Here is a 23,001-nt window from a genome sequence, read left to right as displayed (position 1 = left end):
CAACCTCATGGCTTGGTTTTTGCTCTGACATGCACTGTCAACTGTGGGACCTTATATAGACAGGTGTGTGTCTTTCCAAATCATGTCCAATCAATTGAATTTAGCACAGGTGGACTCCAATCAAGTTGTAGAAACATCTCAAGGATGATCAATGGAAACAGGATGCACCTGAGCTCAATTTCGAATTTAGTAGCAAAGGGTCTGAATACTTATGTATAGAAGGAAGGTATTTCTGTTCTTTATTTGTAATCCATTTGCAAAAATTTCTTAACCTGTTTTCGCTTTGTCAATAGGGTGTATCGTGATGATTTTTTCCTTATTTAATCAATTTTAGAATAAGGCTGTAACATAACAAAATGTGGGAAAAGTCAAAGGGTCTGAATACTTTCCGAATGCATTGTATGACAAGAGTGCAATATAACAGACAGTCTTCAATCCCTTGTCTTGTAATGTCTTTTGTCTGTAATGTCTTTTGTCTGTAATGTCTTTTGTCTGTAATGTCTTTTGTCTGTAATGTATATTTCGTTATATGCCGGAACCCAGTAAGACTAGCTGTTGCCATTGGCGTCACCATGGGGATCCTAATAAATCACAATCGAGATACATACAGTAAAACACTTTGGGAAACACTGGCAGAGAAAAAAATGATTGGCTACATGGCATGTCTGTTCAGCACTGTCATTAGACCCAATTGAAATAGCTGACATTGAAATAGCTGAAAGCAAAGAATCAGTAAGATTCATAAGAATCTTAAGAATTCATAAGATGATCATATAATTGGGTGGATGACAAAGTCAGATGTGCACACGTCCAGCCTGTCTGCTCTGGCGTATGTTTTTACGTTTTCATTAGAGATGCCTAGGAATACATATGAGGGAGGGCAAAGAAATGAATATGAAAGAAGAGCAGGCCTGTACACACTTGACCGGGTTAATTAATACGAAACAGATTAGAGTTCCGTGTTCATCAGCCGAGTATAATAAAACAGAGAGCAGAGTGGTCTTAATCTCCTTCCTGTCCTTGCCTAGACAGGATGTGACACGTTGTAATTAATCTGCCTGTACTGTGCTATGACAATCTGAGTGAAGGAGAGAGATAGGCTGTTAATTTACAAAGCATCGCTCCTCTGTAGACTTCTTAATCCTTGGTCTGTATTAATTTATCAACCGATCAAACATCTGTTTCTGAAAGTTTGTTGGTTCTATTTTTATAACTACTGCATGTTATGATTATGTTTGATGAAGGGGGTGAATGAGGAGTACTCACGGCTGATTGGAGAGAAGGATGCTCACATCACAAAGTCCGAAGCAGCCATTTGTCAGAGTGAGGGAGAGATTCAGCACCTAAGAGACTCTGTCACCAGGTAAGGCTATAACCCCGGCATTTACCTATTATACCCCACACAGAAAACAACCTTTCCATTTAGATGAGCTAAGTAGCCCGTCTTAAGATATTTTTAAACGCATCGTACAGAATCGACAAGACAATTCTGTCTGCTATTCTCTTATGTAAGTGCATGAGTCAAAGATTATGTCCCTGATTGAGTCTGTAATACCAACATGTTTCAAGCAGACCACCATAGTCACTGTGCCCAAAAACACAAAGGCAACCTGCCTAAATAACTACAGACCCGTAGCACTCACGTCTGTAGCCATGAAGTGCTTTGAAAGGCTGGTAATGGCTCACATCAACACCATTATCCCAGAGACCATAGACCCACTCCAATTTGCATACCGTCCAAACAGATCCACAGATGATGCAATCTCTATTGCACTCCAAACTGCCCTGGACAAAAGGAGCACCTATGTGAGAATGCTATTCATTGACTACAGCTCAGCATTCAACACCATAGTACCCTCAAAGCTCATCACTAAGCTAAGGATCCTGCGACGAAACACCTCCCTCTGCAACTGGATCCTGGACTTCCTGACGGGCCGCCCCCAGGTGGTGAGGGTAGGTAGCAACACATCTGCCACACTGATCCTCGACACCGGAGCCCCCCAGTGGTGCATGCTCAGTCCCCTCCTGTACTCCCTGTTCACCCACGACTGCATGGCCAGGCACGACTCCAACACCATCATTAAGTTTGCAGACAACATAACAGTGGTAGGCCTGATCACCGACAACGACGAGACAGCCTATAGGGAGAAGGTCAGAGACCTGGCCGGGTGGTGCCAGAATAAAAGCCTACCCCTCAACGTAATCTAGACTAAGGAGATGATTGTGGATTACAGGAAAAGGAGGACTGAGTACGCCCGGGGCTGTAGTGGAGCAGGTTGAGAGCTTCAAGTTCCTTGGTGTCCACATCACCAACAAACTAGAATGGTCCGAACACACCAAGACAGTTGTGAAGAGGGCACGACAAAGCCCATTCCCCCTCAGGAAACTAAAAAGATTTGACATGGGTCCTGAGATCCTCAAAGGGTTCTACAGCTGAAACATCGAGAGCATCTGGTTGCATCACTGCCTGGTACGGCTCGGCCTCCGACTGCAAGGCACTACAGAGGGTAGTGTGAACGGCCCAGTACATCACTGGAGCTAAGCTGTCTGCCATCCAGGACCTCTACACCAGGCGGTGTCAGAGGACGGCCCTAAAAATTGTCAAAGACCCCAGCCACCCCAGTCATAGACTGTTCTCACTACTACTGCATGGCAAGCGGTACCGGAGTGTCAAGTCTAGGACACTCAACAGTTTTTACCCCCAAGCCATAAGACTCCTGAACAGGTAATCAAATGGCTACCCAGACTATTTGCATTGTGACCCTCCCCCAAACCCCTCTTTTACGCTGCTGCTACTTTCTGTTTATCATATATGCACAGTCACTTTAATTATACATTCATGTACATATGTACATACTACATCAATTGGCCCGACCAACCAGTGCTCCCGCACATTGGCTAACCGGGCTATTTGCATTGTGTCCCGCTACCCGCCAACCCCTCTTTACGCTACTGCTACTCAATGTTCATCATATATGCAAGGTCACTTTAACCATATCTACATGTACATACTACCTCAATCAGCCCGACTAACCGGTGTCTGTATGTAGCCTTGCTACTTTTATAGCCTCGCTACTTTTATAGCCTCGCTACTGTTATTTTTCACTGTTTTTTTACTGTTGATTTTATTTCTTTACTTACCTATTGTTCACCTAATACCTTTTTTGCACTATTGGTTAGAACCTGTAAGTGAGCATTTCACTGTAAGGTCTACTACACCTGTTGTATTCAGCATTTCACTGTAAGGTCTACTACACCTGTTGTATTCAGCATTTCACTGTAAGGTCTACTACACCTGTTGTATTCAGCATTTCACTGTGAGGTCTACTACACCTGTTGTATTCAGCATTTCACTGTAAGGTCTACTACACCTGTTGTATTAAGCATTTCACTGTAAGGTCTACTACACCTGTTGTATTCAGCATTTCACTGTGAGGTCTACTACACCTGTTGTATTCAGCATTTCACTGTGAGGTCTACTACACCTGTTGTATTCAGCATTTCACTGTAAAGTCTACTACACCTGTTGTATTCAGCATTTCACTGTAAGGTCTACTACACCTGTTGTATTCAGCATTTCACTGTAAGGTCTACTACACCTGTTGTATTCAGCATTTCACTGTGAGGTCTACTACACCTGTTGTATTCAGCATTTCACTGTGAGGTCTACTACACCTGTTGTATTCAGCATTTCACTGTGAGGTCTACTACACCTGTTGTATTCAGCATTTCACTGTGAGGTCTACTACACCTGTTGTATTCAGCATTTCACTGTGAGGTCTACTACACCTGTTGTATTCAGCATTTCACTGTGAGGTCTACTACACCTGTTGTATTCAGCATTTCACTGTGAGGTCTACTACACCTGTTGTATTCAGCATTTCACTGTAAGGTCTACTACACCTGTTGTATTCAGCATTTCACTGTGAGGTCTACTACACCTGTTGTATTCAGCATTTCACTGTAAGGTCTACTACACCTGTCGTATTCGGCATTTCACTGTAAGGTCTACTACACCTGTCGTATTCGGCATTTCACTGTAAGGTCTACTACACCTGTTGTATTCAGCATTTCACTGTGAGGTCTACTACACCTGTTGTATTCAGCATTTCACTGTGAGGTCTACTACACCTGTTGTATTCAGCATTTCACTGTAAGGTCTACTACACCTGTTGTATTCAGCATTTCACTGTGAGGTCTACTACACCTGTTGTATTCAGCATTTCACTGTAAGGTCTACTACACCTGTTGTATTCAGCATTTCACTGTGAGGTCTATCTACACCTGTTGTATTCAGCATTTCACTGTGAGGTCTACTACACCTGTTGTATTCAGCATTTCACTGTAAGGTCTACTACACCTGTTGTATTCAGCATTTCACTTTAAGGTCTACTACACCTGTTGTATTCAGCATTTCACTGTGAGGTCTACTACACCTGTTGTATTCAGCATTTCACTGTAAGGTCTACTACACCTGTTGTATTCAGCATTTCACTGTGAGGTCTACTACACCTGTTGTATTCAGCATTTCACTGTAAGGTCTACTACACCTGTTGTATTCAGCATTTCACTGTGAGGTCTACTACACCTGTTGTATTCAGCATTTCACTGTAAGGTCTACTACACCTGTTGTATTCAGCATTTCACTGTGAGGTCTACTACACCTGTTGTATTCAGCATTTCACTGTGAGGTCTACTACACCTGTTGTATTCAGCATTTCACTGTGAGGGCTACTACACCTGTTGTATTCAGCATTTCACTGTAAAGTCTACTACACCTGTTGTATTCAGCATTTCACTGTGAGGTCTACTACACCTGTTGTATTCAGCATTTCACTGTGAGGGCTACTACACCTGTTGTATTCAGCATTTCACTGTGAGGTCTACTACACCTGTTGTATTCAGCATTTCACTGTGAGGTCTACTACACCTGTTGTATTCAGCATTTCACTGTGAGGTCTACTACACCTGTTGTATTCAGCATTTCACTGTAAGGTCTACTACACCTGTTGTATTCAGCATTTCACTGTGAGGGCTACTACACCTGTTGTATTCAGCATTTCACTGTAAAGTCTACTACACCTGTTGTATTCAGCATTTCACTGTGAGGTCTACTACACCTGTTGTATTCAGCATTTCACTGTGAGGGCTACTACACCTGTTGTATTCAGCATTTCACTGTGAGGTCTACTACACCTGTTGTATTCAGCATTTCACTGTGAGGTCTACTACACCTGTTGTATTCAGCATTTCACTGTGAGGTCTACTACACCTGTTGTATTCAGCATTTCACTGTAAGGTCTACTACACCTGTTGTATTCAGCATTTCACTGTGAGGTCTACTACACCTGTTGTATTCAGCATTTCACTGTGAGGTCTACTACACCTGTTGTATTCAGCATTTCACTGTAAGGTCTACTACACCTGTCGTATTCGGCATTTCACTGTAAGGTCTACTACACCTGTCGTATTCGGCATTTCACTGTAAGGTCTACTACACCTGTCGTATTCAGCATTTCACTGTGAGGTCTACTACACCTGTTGTATTCAGCATTTCACTGTGAGGTCTACTACACCTGTTGTATTCAGCATTTCACTGTAAGGTCTACTACACCTGTTGTATTCAGCATTTCACTGTGAGGTCTACTACACCTGTTGTATTCAGCATTTCACTGTAAGGTCTACTACACCTGTTGTATTCAGCATTTCACTGTGAGGTCTATCTACACCTGTTGTATTCAGCATTTCACTGTGAGGTCTACTACACCTGTTGTATTCAGCATTTCACTGTAAGGTCTACTACACCTGTTGTATTCAGCATTTCACTGTAAGGTCTACTACACCTGTTGTATTCAGCATTTCACTGTGAGGTCTACTACACCTGTTGTATTCAGCATTTCACTGTAAGGTCTACTACACCTGTTGTATTCAGCATTTCACTGTGAGGTCTACTACACCTGTTGTATTCAGCATTTCACTGTAAGGTCTACTACACCTGTTGTATTCAGCATTTCACTGTGAGGTCTACTACACCTGTTGTATTCAGCATTTCACTGTAAGGTCTACTACACCTGTTGTATTCAGCATTTCACTGTGAGGTCTACTACACCTGTTGTATTCAGCATTTCACTGTGAGGTCTACTACACCTGTTGTATTCAGCATTTCACTGTGAGGTCTACTACACCTGTTGTATTCAGCATTTCACTGTAAAGTCTACTACACCTGTTGTATTCAGCATTTCACTGTGAGGTCTACTACACCTGTTGTATTCAGCATTTCACTGTGAGGGCTACTACACCTGTTGTATTCAGCATTTCACTGTGAGGTCTACTACACCTGTTGTATTCAGCATTTCACTGTGAGGTCTACTACACCTGTTGTATTCAGCATTTCACTGTGAGGTCTACTACACCTGTTGTATTCAGCATTTCACTGTAAGGTCTACTACACCTGTTGTATTCAGCATTTCACTGTGAGGGCTACTACACCTGTTGTATTCAGCATTTCACTGTAAAGTCTACTACACCTGTTGTATTCAGCATTTCACTGTGAGGTCTACTACACCTGTTGTATTCAGCATTTCACTGTGAGGGCTACTACACCTGTTGTATTCAGCATTTCACTGTGAGGTCTACTACACCTGTTGTATTCAGCATTTCACTGTGAGGTCTACTACACCTGTTGTATTCAGCATTTCACTGTGAGGTCTACTACACCTGTTGTATTCAGCATTTCACTGTAAGGTCTACTACACCTGTTGTATTCAGCATTTCACTGTGAGGGCTACTACACCTGTTGTATTCAGCATTTCACTGTAAGGTCTACTACACCTGTTGTATTCAGCATTTCACTGTAAGATCTACTATACCTGTTGTATTCAGCATTTCACTGTAAGGTCTACTACACCTGTTGTATTCAGCATTTTACTGTGAGGTCTACTACACCTGTTGTATTCAGCATTTCACTGTAAGGTCTACTACACCTGTTGTATTCAGCATTTCACTGTGAGGTCTACTACACCTGTTGTATTCAGCATTTCACTGTAAGGTCTACTACACCTGTTGTATTCAGCATTTCACTGTAAGATCTACTATACCTGTTGTATTCAGCATTTCACTGTAAGGTCTACTACACCTGTTGTATTCAGCATTTCACTGTGAGGGCTACTACACCTGTTGTATTCAGCATTTCACTGTAAGGTCTACTACACCTGTTGTATTCAGCATTTCACTGTAAGATCTACTATACCTGTTGTATTCAGCATTTCACTGTAAGGTCTACTACACCTGTTGTATTCAGCATTTCACTGTGAGGGCTACTACACCTGTTGTATTCGGCGCACGTGAGAAATAAACTCTGATTTGATTTGATACAGTCAACACCATGTAATCGTACACACTCCCTCTTCCATTCTCTTAAAGTAACTGTCCAGTATTTCCAGATTTCTATGAAATATGGCCTATAATTAATTTAACGTTTTTATTACTAAGTATGTTAAAAAGCAGCTTTCATGTGTTGGAAATAAGTGGGAGTACCTCAACAACAAAATGGGGTGGGCGTATACCAGTCATTAAAATATTCATGGAAGTAGACCGCTGATTGGCCAGCTCAGCCAACAAGCCAACATGACATCATGCTCTATGAGGAAATAGCAAGCATTTTTTAAACAATCTTTTTGAGATACAAGTTTGAGGTGGGGTTTTTGAAGTGTTTTTTCTCCAATTTATGTTTTGGCCACATATACTAGTATAGGACAAGTCAACAACATTATTTGGGATGAGTTAACAGAATATTAACTTGTACAAATATTTAGTGGGCAGTTAAAGCCAATTTATGCTTACTCCAGAAATGCGATCCGGAGTCTCTGTACAGAGAGTGTGATGCAATTGCGGAGCCTCCGGAGGCTTGCGAAGGCCAAATCGAGCTAGCGCCGCACTGCGAAGGGCTCCGTATAGCTCCGCATTGACATGATTGGTTGATGGTAGGTAGGGGCAGGAGGTCCTGTATAAATACAATCTAACTTCCTTGACAACTTCCTTCACAGCAGCTCGACTCTGCTCCGCGATGCGCAAGAAGTATGAATGCTCTGACTTCTGTGGAGTCCTCATTGCAGTAAATGCTGTACGGCAACTTTAGATGTCGGATTGACCATGCAGAGCCTTGTACTTTAATATTTTTCTCTCCCTTATCTCTCTGTCATTTAGTGCTGAGGAGGCTCTCTCAACGGTCCAGGCGGTGTGTGAGGAGCTAAAGCAGAAACTGGAGCAGGCCGAGGTGGACAAACGTAGTTATTACCTTAGGACGACCGCAGAGATCGACGACCTATACCGAACCAAGAGCACCCTGGAGGAGCGCCTCATCGAACTTATCAAGTACGACCTAGTCCCTCCTCTGCACTATCCTGAGCGCGGGAAGAAAAATACAAAGCGACAGCTGAACCTTTGATCTGTAGATCTAAGACAGGCTTTTGTTTAGAAACTGGAAAGGGTGTTGTTGTTTTCTGCCTTCGTTTGGGTGATCAGATAGCAAGGTCTGGTTCTACCCTCTTGGCTGAGTCCTGTGGGGAGTGTGTCCTCTGAGGATGCTCTCCCATAGCGAGCACAGTATGGGTCTTTGTAATGCCATCTCACCACTGACAGTCTCATCTGATGAAAAGGAGGGAGGGAGGGATCTGATGAAAAGGAGGGAGAGAGGGATCTGACAAAGGAGGGAGGGATCTGACATAAAGGAGGGAGGGAGGGATCTGATGAAAAGGAGGGAGAGAGGGATCTGACATAAAGGAGGGAGGGAGGGATCTGATGAAAAGGAGGGAGAGAGGGATCTGATGAAAAGAATGGAGAGAGGGATCTGACAAAGGAGGGAGGGATCTGACATAAAGGAGGGAGAGAGGGATCTGACATAAAGGAGGGAGAGATCTGACATAAAGGAGGGAGGGAGGGATCTGACATAAAGGAGGGAGAGAGATCTGATGAAAAGGAGGGAGAGAGGGATCTGACATAAAGGAGGGAGGGATCTGACATAAAGGAGGGAGAGAGGGATCTGACATAAAGGAGGGAGAGAGGGATCTGATGAAAAGGAGGGAGAGAGGGATCTGACATAAAGGAGGGAGAGAGGGATCTGATGAAAAGGAGGGAGAGAGGGATCTGACATAAAGGAGGGAGAGAGGGATCTGACATAAAGGAGGGAGAGAGGGATCTGACGAAAAGGAGGGAGAGAGGGATCTGACGAAAAGGAGGGAGAGAGGGATCTGATGAAAAGGAGGGAGAGAGGGATCTGATGAAAAGGAGGGAGAGAGGGATCTGATGGAAAGGAGGGAGAGAGGGATCTGATGAAAAGGAGGGAGAGAGGGATCTGATGAAAAGGAGGGAGAGAGGGATCTGACATAAAGGAGGGAGAGAGGGATCTGATGAAAAGGAGGGAGAGAGGGATCTGACAAAGAGGGAGAGAGGGATCTGATGAAAGGAGGGAAAGAGGGATCTGACATAAAGGAGTGAGAAAGGGATCTGATGAAAAGGAGGGAGGGAGGGATCTGACATAAAGGAGGGAGGGATCTGACATAAAGAAGGGAGAGAGGGATCTGACATAAAGGAGGGAGGAAGGGATCTGACATAAAGGAGGGAGAGAGGGATCTGACATAATGGAGGGAGGAAGGGATCTGACATGAAGGAGGGAGAGAGGGATCTGATGAAAATGAGGGAGGGAGGGATCTGACATAAAGGAGGGAGAGAGGGATCTGACGAAAGGAGGGATCTTTGCCTAGGAGTAGTCCATTCGGAATTCAGAAAGAATCCCAAGATATCAAGGAAGAAGACAGCGAGAGGGGGATATCAGGGAGGAAGACAGCGAGGGGGGATATCAAGAAGGAAGACAGCGAGAGGGGGATATCAAGGAGGAAGACGGCGAGAGGGGGATATCAGGGAGGAAGACAGCGAGGGGGGATATCAGGGAGGAAGACAGTGAGAGGGGATATCAGGGAGGAAGACAGAGAGGGGGATATCAGGGAGGAAGACAGCGAGGGGGATATCAAGAAGGAAGACAGTGAGAGGGGATATCAGGGAGGAAGACAGCGAGGGGGATATCAGGGAGGAAGACAGTGAGGGGGATATCAAGGAGGAAGACAGTGAAGGGGATATCAGGGAGGAAGACAGTGAGAGGGGGATATCAAGGAGGAAGACAGTGAGAGGGGATATCAGGGAGAAAGACAGCGAGGGGGGATATCAAGGAGGAAGACAGTGAGGGGGATATCAGGGAGGAAGACAGCGAGGGGGGATATCAAGAAGGAAGACAGTGAGAGGGGATATCAGGGAGGAAGACAGAGAGGGGGATATCAAGGAGGAAGACAGTGAGAGGGGATATCAAGAAGGAAGACCGTGAGAGGGGATATCAGGGAGGAAGACAGAGAGGGGGATATCAAGGAGGAAGACAGTGAGGGGGATATCAGGGAGGAAGACAGCGAGGGGGATATCAAGGAGGAAGACAGCGAGGGGGGATATCAAGAAGGAAGACAGTGAGAGGGGATATCAGGAAGGAAGACAGCGATGGGGATATCAAGGAGGAAGACAGCGAGGGGGGATATCAAGGAGGAAGACAGTGAGAGGGGATATCAAGGAGGAAGACAGTGAGGGGGGATATCAAGGAGGAAGACAGTGAGGGGGGATATCAAGGAGGAAGACAGTGAGAGGGGGATATCAAGGAGGAAGACAGCGAGAGGGGGATATCAAGAAGGAAGACAGCGAGAGGGGGATATCAAGGAGGAAGACAGCGAGGGGGATATCAAGGAGGAAGACAGTGAGAGGGGATATCAAGGAGGAAGACAGTGAGGGGGGATATCAAGGAGGAAGACAGTGAGGGGGGATATCAAGGAGGAAGACAGTGAGAGGGGGATATCAAGGAGGAAGACAGTGAGAGGGGGATATCAAGAAGGAAGACAGCGAGAGGGGGATATCAAGGAGGAAGACAGCGAGGGGGATATCAAGGAGGAAGACAGGGAGAGGGGATATCAAGGAGGAAGACAGTGAGGGGGGATATCAAGGAGGAAGACAGCGAGAGGGGGATATCAAGGAGGAAGACAGCGAGGGGGGATATCAAGGAAGAAGACAGTGAGAGGGGATATCAAGGAGGAAGACAGTGAGGGGGGATATCAAGGAGGAAGACAGTGAGGGGGATATCAAGGAGGAAGACAGTGAGAGGGGGATATCAAGGAGGAAGACAGCGAGAGGGGGATATCAAGGAGGAAGACAGCGAGGGGGATATCAAGGAGGAAGACAGTGAGAGGGGATATCAAGGAGGAAGACAGTGAGGGGGGATATCAAGGAGGAAGACAGTGAGGGGGATATCAAGGAGGAAGACAGTGAGAGGGGGATATCAAGGAGGAAGACAGCGAGGGGGGGATATCAAGGCGGAAGACAGCGAGGGGGGATATCAAGGAGGAAGACAGTGAGGGGGGATATCAAGGAGGAAGACAGCGAGAGGAGGATATCAAGGAGGAAGACAGCGAGGGGGGATATCAAGGAGGAAGACAGTGAGAGGGGAATATCAAGGAGGAAGACAGTGAGAGGGGGATATCAAGGAGGAAGACTGCGAGAGGGGGATATCAAGGAGGAAGACAGCAAAAGGGGGATAACAAGGAGGAAGACAGCGAGAGGGGGATATCAAGGAGGAAGACAGTGAGAGGGGGATATCAAGGAGGAAGACAGCGAGGGGGGATATTAAGAGGGAACAGAAAGCGACAGCTCTCGTCTGCTTATGAATTTTCAGTTTTTTTGGCAGGCATTGCTCTCTCGCTCTTTCTCTCTTTTTCTGTGTCTGGGTGTGTCTCTCTTTCGCTCTCTCTCTCTCTGTGTCTGTGTCTATGTGTCTCTCTCTCTCTCTCTCTCTCTATGTGTGTGTGTGTATGTGTGTATATGTGTGTGTGTGTCTCTCCTATTTGCATAGCTCTCATCCCCTGTAGGGCATAAAACACAATGCCAGCTCCCCTGGGGTGTCCTTATTTAACCACAATCTTTTTTGTTTGTCTTAATTTACTCCTACATTGTTTTATATTCCAACTGCTCATTGGCAGAGAGACGTACAGTACATCAGAACAGGGGGTCGTTGGAAGTGCATGTAAAATTAGATTAGGACAATATAACCAGAATAGCATGAATAATGATTTTGTTGACTTTATTGAGCTCATTTTTACAGGGACAGTACACATGAATCGACGTTTCAGTGAAAGTGACGGTTTTAGCTCGTTTTCAACCGCAGTCCTTGGGGATGTTAGAGAGTCCATGAGCAGGTGGACACTAAGTTTAGTCCTCAAATACCCACAAATCACAAAAATGTATGATTCACTGATTACAAAGAAACCATGCCTAAAGAAACCTAACTGAGCAGACAATATCCTGATTTTGAAGAGGGGAACAACCAGACTGATGTAACCTGCCCTCTAAAGGCATCCGCATGCTTCCCAGCCGGAAGACTTTGTGCAAATATTATGACAACATTTTGTGATGTTTTTGTTAGTTTTGGATTTACTTACGTTTTTTTCCGGTTGTTCGGGCACACATTTTTTTCTTGAGGCAAACCGAAGTTGGTAGCCAAAGTCGACGCCCCTACATCGGTGATTGGTCAACAGTAGGGATTCTTCAGTAAAGTTTTTGTTGTCATTCAACGAGAGACGACTCGTTTTCATGCACATTTAGTCATTGAGAAATACTGTTCCAAACATCTTAGTTAGATGTAAAATCACGTGACTAAGATCTTCTCGTCCAAAACGTCAAAGTTAATATCAGATTTCTTAAATTATCTTAGATTAATTCTGAATATTGTGAGGAAGTGAATGCTGGCTACGGCGTCTCAAAATAGACAAACAGTACTATTGCCGCTTTTTCTGTGTTTTTCAAGTGAATGTCTTTTATTTGAGCACACCTGTTCGGTTCAACGAGCCGACTTCGGCTAGCCGCCAGCGGAGCTGAAGCATGCTGACGCCTTAACCGCCCACCTGTGTGTGTCTGTCTTTGGGTGTCTGTCTGTGTTTGTGATCTTTTGGGTCCATTGTACTTCCATGCTGGATCCAAACATAAAAAATGTGTTGTGTGTGTGTGTGTGTGTGTGTGTGTGTGTGTGTGTGTGTGTGTGTGTGTGTGTGTGTGTGTGTGTGTGTGTGTGTGTGTGTGTGTGTGTGTGTGTGTGTGTCTGCAGGGATAAGGATGTTCTGTGGCAGAAATCGGACGCTCTGGAGTTTGAGCAGAAGCTGTGGGCAGAGGAGCGGTTGTTGCAGGACAAGGAGACCACCCACTGCCTGGGCTGCCAGGCCCATTTCACCTGGTGGTTACGCCGACATAACTGCAGGTGGGCACAGAGAGGGCGCTGACTCACTAGATGGCCTTGTTATGTCTTGTTACAGGAACAATGGACAACATGTTAAGCGCTACTAGCAACACAACCAGATAGCAGAGGAAGAGTAGGCAATGATTTGACTGAGATTTCAACTTGTGTTTTTACACACAATACACTGCCAGTCTTGGCCGAGATTTGGATTAGTGATCAGCGCATGTGTAGTGGAAAAAGGAAGTAAAATCAAACCAATGTTTATTTGTCACATGCGCTGAATACAGTGAAATGCTTATTTACAAGCCCTTAACCAACAATTCAGTTTTAAGAAAATTCCCCAAAAAGGGAAGAGATAAGAATAACAAATAATTAAAGAGCAGCAGTAAATAACAATAGCGGGGCTATATACATGGGGGTACCGGTACAGAGTCAATGTGGAGGCTATATACAGGGGGTACCGGTACAGAGTCAATGTGGAGGCTATATACAGGGGGTACCGGTACAGAGTCAATGTGGACGCTATATACAGGGGGTACCGGTACAGAGTCAATGTGGAGGCTATATACAGGGGGTACCGGTACAGAGTCAATGTGGAGGCTATATACAGGGGGTACCAGTACAGAGTCAATGTGGAGGCTATATACAGGGGGTACCGGTACAGAGTCAATGTGGAGGCTATATACAGGGGGTACCAGTACAGAGTCAATGTGGAGGCTATATACAGGGGGTACCAGTACAGAGTCAATGTGGAGGCTATATACAGGGGGTACCGGTGTCGAGGTAATTGAGGTACTGGCAGAGGAAGCTGTAATGGCAGTGCTTCTATTGCTTTTAGAGCTGACTGGACACGTCAGAGAGAGTCGGTGACTTTGTTTTGTTTGTATCGTGGCTTCCACAGACTTCGGTCTGACTGGTCATTTGAATGTCACTCTTGAATTGATGTTGAGAGAAAAGGTGTTCCGCTCTATTGCACTGTGATACAATAGTTTCCAGAAATTTAGAAAATCTGAGAGGTTTCAGGTTTTGGGTGAATGTTCCACAGTGTTATAATACTACAGTACACTCTTCTTGTTTCAGGCTGTGTGGACGTGTCTTCTGCTACTACTGTAGTAACAACTTTGTGATGACCAAGCACAGTGGGAAGAAGGAGCGTTGCTGCAGGGAGTGTTACTCCCAGCACAGCGCCGTGGTGGAGAGGTTCACCGAGGGTGAGCTGAGCCCCTCCGATACCCAGCCACCTCCCCTCAGTTTTGGGCCTCATTCACCCCCCGAACCAGCCCCCTACAAACCCACTCCCAGGGTTAAAGGTGAGATGTACACACATATGCAAACGCACAAATATCATACCCCCAAAACATGCTAATCTCTCACCATTACCATAACAGGGGAGGTTAGCATTTTTTTGGGGGGTATGATATTTATGCCTCTGTAACTCATCATTATTCATGATTCATTCAGGACTATCCATAATCATGGTAGCATCCGCATTGATGTAGAAGTGTTCATATTATATTCTTATTTACAATAAAAGTGACTCCAAAATGACAATACATTATTTACCAGTCATTGCTATTGGGCACAAAATAATATGAAACACAACCAAAACAAACAAACAGCAAATGCATCCAACAAGTTCGTAGAGTCACAAGCTTGATGAGGTCCTTGTGTGCTAGGAATATGGGACTAAAGACTAAACTTTTGACAACTTTAATACACATATAAGTGAATTTGTCCCAATACTCTTGGTCCCCTCCATGGGGGGACTTTACAAAAAGTGGTGTGGGGTGCCGGCCACCCCTAGCCTGGTTCCTCTCTAGGTTTCTTCCTAGGTTCCTGCCTTTCTAGGGAGTTTTTCCTATCCACTGTGCTTCTACATCTGCATTGCTTGCTGTTTGGGGTTTTAGGCTGGGTTTCTGTACATCACTTTGTGACATCTGATATAAAAAGGACTTTATAAATGTGATTGATTCTAGGGGTTTACCCTGTTCTGAGCAAAAAGGGAAACATTTTTAAATCTAATTTCTTTACTCTCCATTCTGCTTTACTGCTTTCATTTGAAAATGACAAAACTCGCAGCGGAGATTGCGTTTAGATAAACTTTTAGATAAAGTTTGTAAGTGAATTAAACATGTTCAATTGCTTTGATTAGCTTATTCTCTCACTGCCCTGAGTTTAAGAGAAGGGTTTAGCTATCTTGGAATTAAAAACATTTCCAAGAACAAATCCAACTTTATTTTCAAGAATCGTATTTCTTCTTGCGTTATGGTAATGAGCTTGAGTCTGTATTCACGCTCCCGGATCCGGGATGGCTAAGTGCTAGAGGTTAACTATGTATTTTAGACATAAAAGCTGACAGTATCTCATTTTTATCCACATAAAATATGCGTTGAAATACTATCAGAAAGATTTTGGATCATTTTCACACCTTTTCATTTCCTTTAAACCGGTCAAACTTTTGAAATTCCAATTTGTCCATCTGTGCACCCTGCCTTCACTCAGTGTAGATCTTAGTCAATATTATCAGCCTTTGCTTGTGTCCTTGTAGGTTTTTAAATTATCCTAACCTATATTCAGTCCCTAAATGGCCTCTTTCTGTGAGAGAAGCAGAAATGAAAAATAAAACGTTACTGATGTCAACTAGATTGTTGATGATGCATTGATCATTCTATAAATGTATGCCATTATTGTGGTGATCAAGGCTTTCTTTAATATTCTGGACAAGCATCAAGTAATGACAGAATACAAACTGCATCTATCTAATTATAGACTAAGAAGTTGACTAAGAAATAGCCTACCAAATGTCAAAAATTATAAGCAGAAAAATATCTAAATGAGGCTTAAAAGCTATTTTTTCCCCCTGCACAGCCTATTGTTCTGCCATCCCTGAGTAACGTGTGCAGGTAGCCTACATGTTGCCTGGCTACCCAAACTCCTTGCTACGGCCAAACGCTATTCCACACCCACGGACGTTTGTTTCTTCTCCGCAATGAGTCTGGATCCGAGTACCCCCCCAACGATTTCTAGGACGCAAACACCTTCTAACTGTTCTGATTGGACCCAGAAACTGATGGGTTGGGCCAGAGCCAGAACTTTGATACTCTAGTTGATTAGAGATGATCCAATCTCGGATGACTTTGTTTTGTACAACACCCCTCATTTTGAAGTCGCCACAAAAAGTATCTAGCGAACTAAAGTATCTAGTGAACATAATGCAGCGGAATAATTCAGTTTGAGTCGTCAGGCAAGCCTTTTGGAGTAATTGTTTGACAATCGGATAAAAACATCATGACCTGTTGTGTTTATGCCACATTAAAAGGTAGGCTAATACATTTTCAAAGTTAAACAGCATATCTTCACTATTAGGCCCATAAAGACCCTATTAAATGAATAGGGATTTTATATGTAATTCTATGATTATGCCCATATAAAAAGAGAAGTGCTTGAACATATAGGATATACGTCTACCCAGTGATGCCAACTTAGCAATTTCGTTGCTAGATTTAGCAACTTTTCAGACTACCCTGACAACTTATTTTTCAAACAGCACCTAGCAACAAATTTAGCTACTTTAAAAAATGTATTTGTAACTTTTAGCAACTTTTGAAAGGTGACTCAAATGTTAAAATGCATTTTCCCTCTAAATGACACAAAAGCGATTTTCTCTGTCACACAGTCAGTCACAACACACCTGCCTGGCTGAAAAAGTGCATTGTGAGTGATGTCAGCAGCAGGCGCTCAGCTCGTGCACAAGCAGCAGCAGGCCAGCAGCAATTTCAGCAAATTGCAAATCATTGTTGGCTGACTCAGCAGCAGTAGTACGGGTTCGATGAGCCAAACCCAATGATTATAGTTGGTCACTAATGTTTGATCTTGAACAGAACTTACAACATCAATCAACATGTCTCAATCAAAATTGTACAGCCAGAAGTACAGAAAAGAGTGGGAGTCTGTACCTGAACAAATGTCAAATCCTATTTTTTGCAGAGATGGCCAGTCAATTTGAGTAACGTTATTGTGTATTCTACATAATGACGCAGTTTTACGTCATTACAAATCAACCTGCCTCTAGCAACTTACCCTGAACATTTTTTGGCAACACTGCTTCTACCTCAGAGGATAGTAGACAGGCTGGTAAGTACATCAAGAGAAAAGCCTTGGTGATCACAATCTGTTGTGCATAAACACACAATGTTATCATAACAATGGCTTTTCTCTGTGTAAAACGTGTATGACTGTCTGGTATTAGAATAGGCATAGGTTTGACTTCCTGTCATGTCTTATGCAGCTCTTATGAAGGCTTTATGAATGTATACATAAGAGGCTACAGTAAAGTGTTACAGGTACATGACTGGTTTGACGTCCTGTGTCCTGTGCAGTGTCGGACCCCAGCGCCAAGTCTGATGACGCGGCCTATGACATCATCACGCAGGAGGAAGTGAATGGGACCTACGACAGTGACTCACTGTCCCAAACAACAGGCGGTTCACTGGAGGGAGAACAGGACACACGGCCACTGGGGGCGCTAGACATGTGAGTGCAACCAGACGTGGACAGATACCTAGCCAAATTAAACACGCCCGCGCGCACACACACAAATGTGTACGTACACACACACACACACACAAATGTGTATGTACACACACACACACACACACAAATGTGTACGTACACATACACACACACACAAATGTGTACGTACACATACACACACAAACACAGCATTCACAGTCCAAGTGTCCAGTCATGACAAACTCTCTCTCAAACAGTCATGTCAAAGCCATGACAAACTCTCTCTCAAATCTCTGAAAGACAAAAAGTTCAGTGTGACCTTCACACATTCTGCTGCCTTCCATTTATGAACACCTGCTGCTGAAATGATTGTAAATGGAAGGCATGAGCAGACCAAGGAGAACCCCAGGAGTAAACAATGGGAGAGAACATGACTGTGAGTTTATGCATCCAGAGGTGCGATTTAAGACATCCACATTTATAAGTGTGATTTCTTATATCATCGTCTCCCGTTTTAGAGAATATTCTAATCTCAGATATTGCTTCGGCTTGATTGGACCCTTGTTTGTGAGGGGTGTCGTTATCAAAAAACACACCATGAACAAAGTGAGCGATGTCACCCAAGATCATTCCAAAAAATGTATTTGTGACTCACCGTAGCCATCAATAAGTCACTCTCTTTACAGGTTTCTCAGTCATCTGAGAAACCTTCGAAATATAGAGCTTTACTTGTCACACTTTCACTCTGTATCCTTCTGGTGATCTAGTCGATCCCCCTACGGACCCAAGCCCTAGCTGTACTGGGCCAGGTTACACTGGAGCTAAGCTGAGGCAAGCCTAGCTGTACTGGGCCAGGTTACACTGGAGCCAAGCCTTAGATGTACTGGGCCAGGTTACACTGGAGCCAAGCTGAGCCAAGCCTAGCTGTACTGGGCCATGTTACACTGGAGCCAAGCTGAGCCAAGCCTAGCTGTACTGGGCCAGGTTACACTGGAGCCAAGCCTTAGATGTACTGGGCCAGGTTACACTGGAGCAAAGCTGAGCCAAGCCTAGCTGTACTGACCCAGGTTACACAGGAGCCAAGCCTAGCTGTACTGTTCCAGGTTACACAGGAGCCAAGCCTAGCTGTACTGTTCCAGGTTACACAGGAGCCAAGCTTAGCCAAGTCTAGCTGTACTGTTCCAGGTTACACAGGAGCCAAGTCTAGCTGTACTGGGCCAGGTTACATATCCACCATACTAGAACCGTGCTGGAAAGGACAATGTGAAAGCAAAATGTGGTCCAGCACAGCACGGTACGGTTCTGGTCAGTCCCATAGTGTTAATCAGCCCAGTAGGTACAGTGGGGCAAAAAAGTATTTAGTCAGCCACCAATTGTGCAAGTTCTCCAACTTAAAAAGATTAGAGAGGCCTGTAATTTTCATCATATGTACACTTCAACTATGACAGACAAAATGAGAAGGAAAAAATCCAGAAAATCACATTGTAGGATTTTTAATGAATTTATTTGCAAATTATGGTGGAAAATAAGTATTTGGTCACCTACAAACAAGCAAGATTTCTGGCTCTCACAGACCTGTAACTTCTTCTTTAAGAGGCTCCTCTGTCCTCCACTCGTTACCTGTATTAATGGCACCTGTTTGAACTTGTTATCAGTATAAAAGACACCTGTCCACAACCTCAAACAGTCACACTCCAAACTCCACTATGGCCAAGACCAAAGAGCTGTCAAAGGACACCAGAAACAAAACTGTAGACCTGCACCAGGCTGGGAAGACTGAATCTGCAATAGGTAAGCAGCTTGGTTTGAAGAAATCAACTGTGGGAGCAATTATTAGGAAATGGAAGATATACAAGACCATTGATAATCTCCCTCGATCTGGGGCTCCATGCAAGATCTCACCCCGTGGGGTAAAAATGATCACAAGAACGGTGGTAAAAACTCAACTCGTCGTGTTTGGAGGACAAAGAATGCTGAGTTGCATCCAAAGATCACCATACCTACTGTGAAGCATGGGGGTGGAAACATCATGCTTTCTGTCTGTTTTTCTGCAAAGGGACCAGGACGACTGATCCGTGTAAAGGAAAGAATGAATGGGGCCATGTATCGTGAGATTTTGAGTGAAAACCTCCTTCCATCAGCAAGGGCATTGAAGATGAAACGTGGCTGGGTCTTTCAGCATGACAATGATCCCAAACACACCGCTCGGGCAACGAAGGAGTGGCTTCGTAAGAAGCATTTCAAGGTCCTGGAGTGGCCTAGCCAGTCTCCAGATCTCAACCCCATAGAAAATCTCTGGAGGGAGTTGAAAGTCTGTGTTGCCCAGCAACAGCCCCAAAACATCACTTCTCTAGAGGAGATCTGCATGGAGGAATGGGCCAAAATACCAGCAACAGTGTGTGAAAACCTTTTGAAGACTTACAGAAAACGTTTGACCTCTGTCATTGCCAACAAAGGGTATATAACAAAGTATTGAGATAAACTTTTGTTATTGACCAAATACTTATTTTCCACCCATGACCTGCAGAGGCACAGGAGCAGTGTCCCCAGACGACCCGGAAGAGAATGTACCCACTGTGCAGGACACAGAGATCACCCTTCTCAAGTCTGGAGAAGTCACGTGAGTCTAGAACCTTGCGCGCACAGACACAATTGCACACACACAATCACACATGTATGTTGGAAATAAAAGCACTACCGTTACAGCTTCCTCTGCCAGTACTTCCTTTTTCCACAATACCTACGCTGATCAAGAAACCAAATCCTGGCCAAGACTGCCAGTGTATTGTGTGTGAAAACTCAAGTTGTAATCTCAGTCAAATCAATGCCTACTCTTCCTCTGCTATCTGGTTGTGTTTGCAGGCTGGTTGTCCCTCTCAGCATCGAAGACATCTCTCAGTTTGGCGATGGCTCCCGAGAGCTCTTTGTCAAGTCCAGTTGCTACAGCGTGATCAACATCGCCGTGGTCGATTGTGGGCCTACCGTGAGTTGGGTGTTCTCCTCGGAGCCCAAGAGCATCTCTTTCAGCGTGGTGTACCGTGAGACCACCGATGTCCCGGTGGAACAGTCCAAGGTAGGACCACTATGGACCAGCTCCGCTCATAGACCAGTGGTCAGTCACTAACCCTGGACCTAAAGAGCTATTGGAGGTACAAGCAGGATTTTGTGCAGTCATCAAGACTAAGATGAGTTGGCCTGTTGCTCTCCAGGGCCGTGATTAGGAGGCCTGTTGCTCTCCAGGGACGTGATTAGGAGGCCTGTTGCTCTCCAGGGCCGTGATTAGGAGGCCTGTTGCTGCAGATGATCCCAGTAGCTAATAATAACCCTTGTTGAGTCTAAATAGTGTAGGATGATGTTGCCCCTAGACGCTGATCTCTGGTCAGTTTTGCATTTCCCTAACTAATGTTTAAATTCTGGATTGAGAACGGAAAGATTATTCTAAATCTGTACCTGTAGGGGAAGCTTCACCCGAGAGCAGTGTAAATGAGAGAGGAGCTCCCCCTGCTGAGAACAGAACTCTTTATTGACCTTTCACCTAAAGTAGAGCAAGCAGCCTGGTGCAGCTCAGGTAGTCCATTGCACTCCAGGGAATTAACTATGGACTAGAGGTCGACCGATTAATAGGCAGGGCTGATTTCAAGTTTTCATAACAATTGGTAATCGACATTATTGGGCGCCGATTATGACCGATTACATTGCATTCCATGTGGAAACTGCGTGGCAGGCTGACCACCTGTTACGCGAGTGCAGCAAGGAGCCAAGATAAGTTGCTAGCTAGCATTAAACTTATCTTACAATCAATCTTCACACAATCACTAGTTAACTACACATTGTTGATGATATTACTAGTTTATCTAGCTGGTCCTGTGTTGCATATAATCAATGCGGTGCCTGTTAATTTATCATCGAAACACAGCCTACTTCGCCAAACGGGGGATGATTTAATAAAAGCGCATTCGCGAAAAAAGCACAATCGTTGCACGAATGTACCTAACCATAAGCATCAATGCCTTTCTAAAAATCATTACAAAGAAGTATTTTTTTTTAAATCTGCATATTTAGTTAAATAAATTCATGTTAGCAGGCAATATTAACTAGGGAAATTGGGTTACTTCTCTTGCGTTCATTGCACGCAGAGTCAGGGTATATGCAACAATTTGGGCCGCCTGGCTCGTTGTGAACTAATTTGCCAGAATTGTACGTAATTATGGCATAACATTGAAGGTTGTGCAATGTAACAGAAATATTTAGACTTGAGTTGCCACCCGTTCGATAAAATACGGAACGGTTCCGTATTTCTGTGTTTATTATATTATAATTAAGTCTATGATTTGATATTTGATAGAGCAGTCTGACTGAGCGCGGGTAGGCTGCAGCAGGCTCGTAAGCATTCATTCAAACTTTACTGCGTTTGCCGACAGCTCTTAGCAATGCTTGATTCACACGCGGTTTATAACTTCAAGCCTATCAACTCCGGAGCTAATGCTGGCAATACTAAAGTGCCTATTAGAACATTCAATAGTCATAGGTATATGAAATACAAATGGTATAGAGAGAAATAGTCAACGCTTCATAATTCCAATAACTACAACCTAAAACTTCTTAACTGGGAATATTGAACCTCCAGCTTTCATATGTTCTCATGTTCTGAGCAAGGAACTTAAAATGTTAGCTTTTTTACATGGCACATATTGCACTTTTACTTTCTTCTCCAACACTGTGTTTTTCCATTATGTAAACCAAATTGAGCATGTTTCATTATTTATTTGAGACGAAATAGATTTTATTTCTGTATTATACTGTATTAAGTTAAAATAAGTGTTCATTGTTCCTTCAGTATTGTTGTAATTGTCATTATTACAAATATATATAAAAACCGTCCGATTAATCGGTATCTGCTTTTTTTGGTCCTCCAATAATCGGTATTGGTGTTGAAAAGTCATAATCGGTCAACCTCTACTATGGACAGGCCTAAATGTAAATGCTTCTAATGGAAACAATTATGAAAAGCAACATGCATAACCATGGTAACAGGTGAAAGGGAACCCTTTAAAGCATGGGTTCCTAAACCTTTTGGGACCACCACCCCATTTTGACATCTGAACATTTTCGAGACCCGATCCATTTGAAAAAAAGTATGTAATTAACAGTCAATGTAAAAAATATATATATTTGGG

General features: G+C 43.9%; 1 protein-coding gene across 2 annotated transcripts in view; it reads left to right on the top strand.

The window, feature by feature from the left end:
- LOC139423385 (FYVE and coiled-coil domain-containing protein 1-like) overlaps nt 1–23,001 on the top strand; it is a 42,633-nt gene that overhangs the window by 15,213 nt on the left and 4,419 nt on the right. For both annotated transcript variants that reach the window (XM_071175098.1, XM_071175124.1), the window contains exons 10-16: nt 1,245–1,363; nt 8,206–8,373; nt 13,184–13,333; nt 14,393–14,622; nt 17,692–17,845; nt 20,352–20,444; nt 20,687–20,897. In XM_071175098.1, coding sequence (XP_071031199.1) covers nt 1,245–1,363; nt 8,206–8,373; nt 13,184–13,333; nt 14,393–14,622; nt 17,692–17,845; nt 20,352–20,444; nt 20,687–20,897 — 1,125 coding nt within the window. The remainder of the gene's footprint in view (nt 1–1,244; nt 1,364–8,205; nt 8,374–13,183; nt 13,334–14,392; nt 14,623–17,691; nt 17,846–20,351; nt 20,445–20,686; nt 20,898–23,001) is intronic.

Source organism: Oncorhynchus clarkii, chromosome 1 (assembly GCF_045791955.1).
Source record: "Oncorhynchus clarkii lewisi isolate Uvic-CL-2024 chromosome 1, UVic_Ocla_1.0, whole genome shotgun sequence".
Lineage (NCBI taxonomy): Eukaryota > Metazoa > Chordata > Actinopteri > Salmoniformes > Salmonidae > Oncorhynchus > Oncorhynchus clarkii.
Note: the sequence above shows the minus strand (reverse complement) of the source record. Positions and strands in the feature narration are given on the sequence as shown.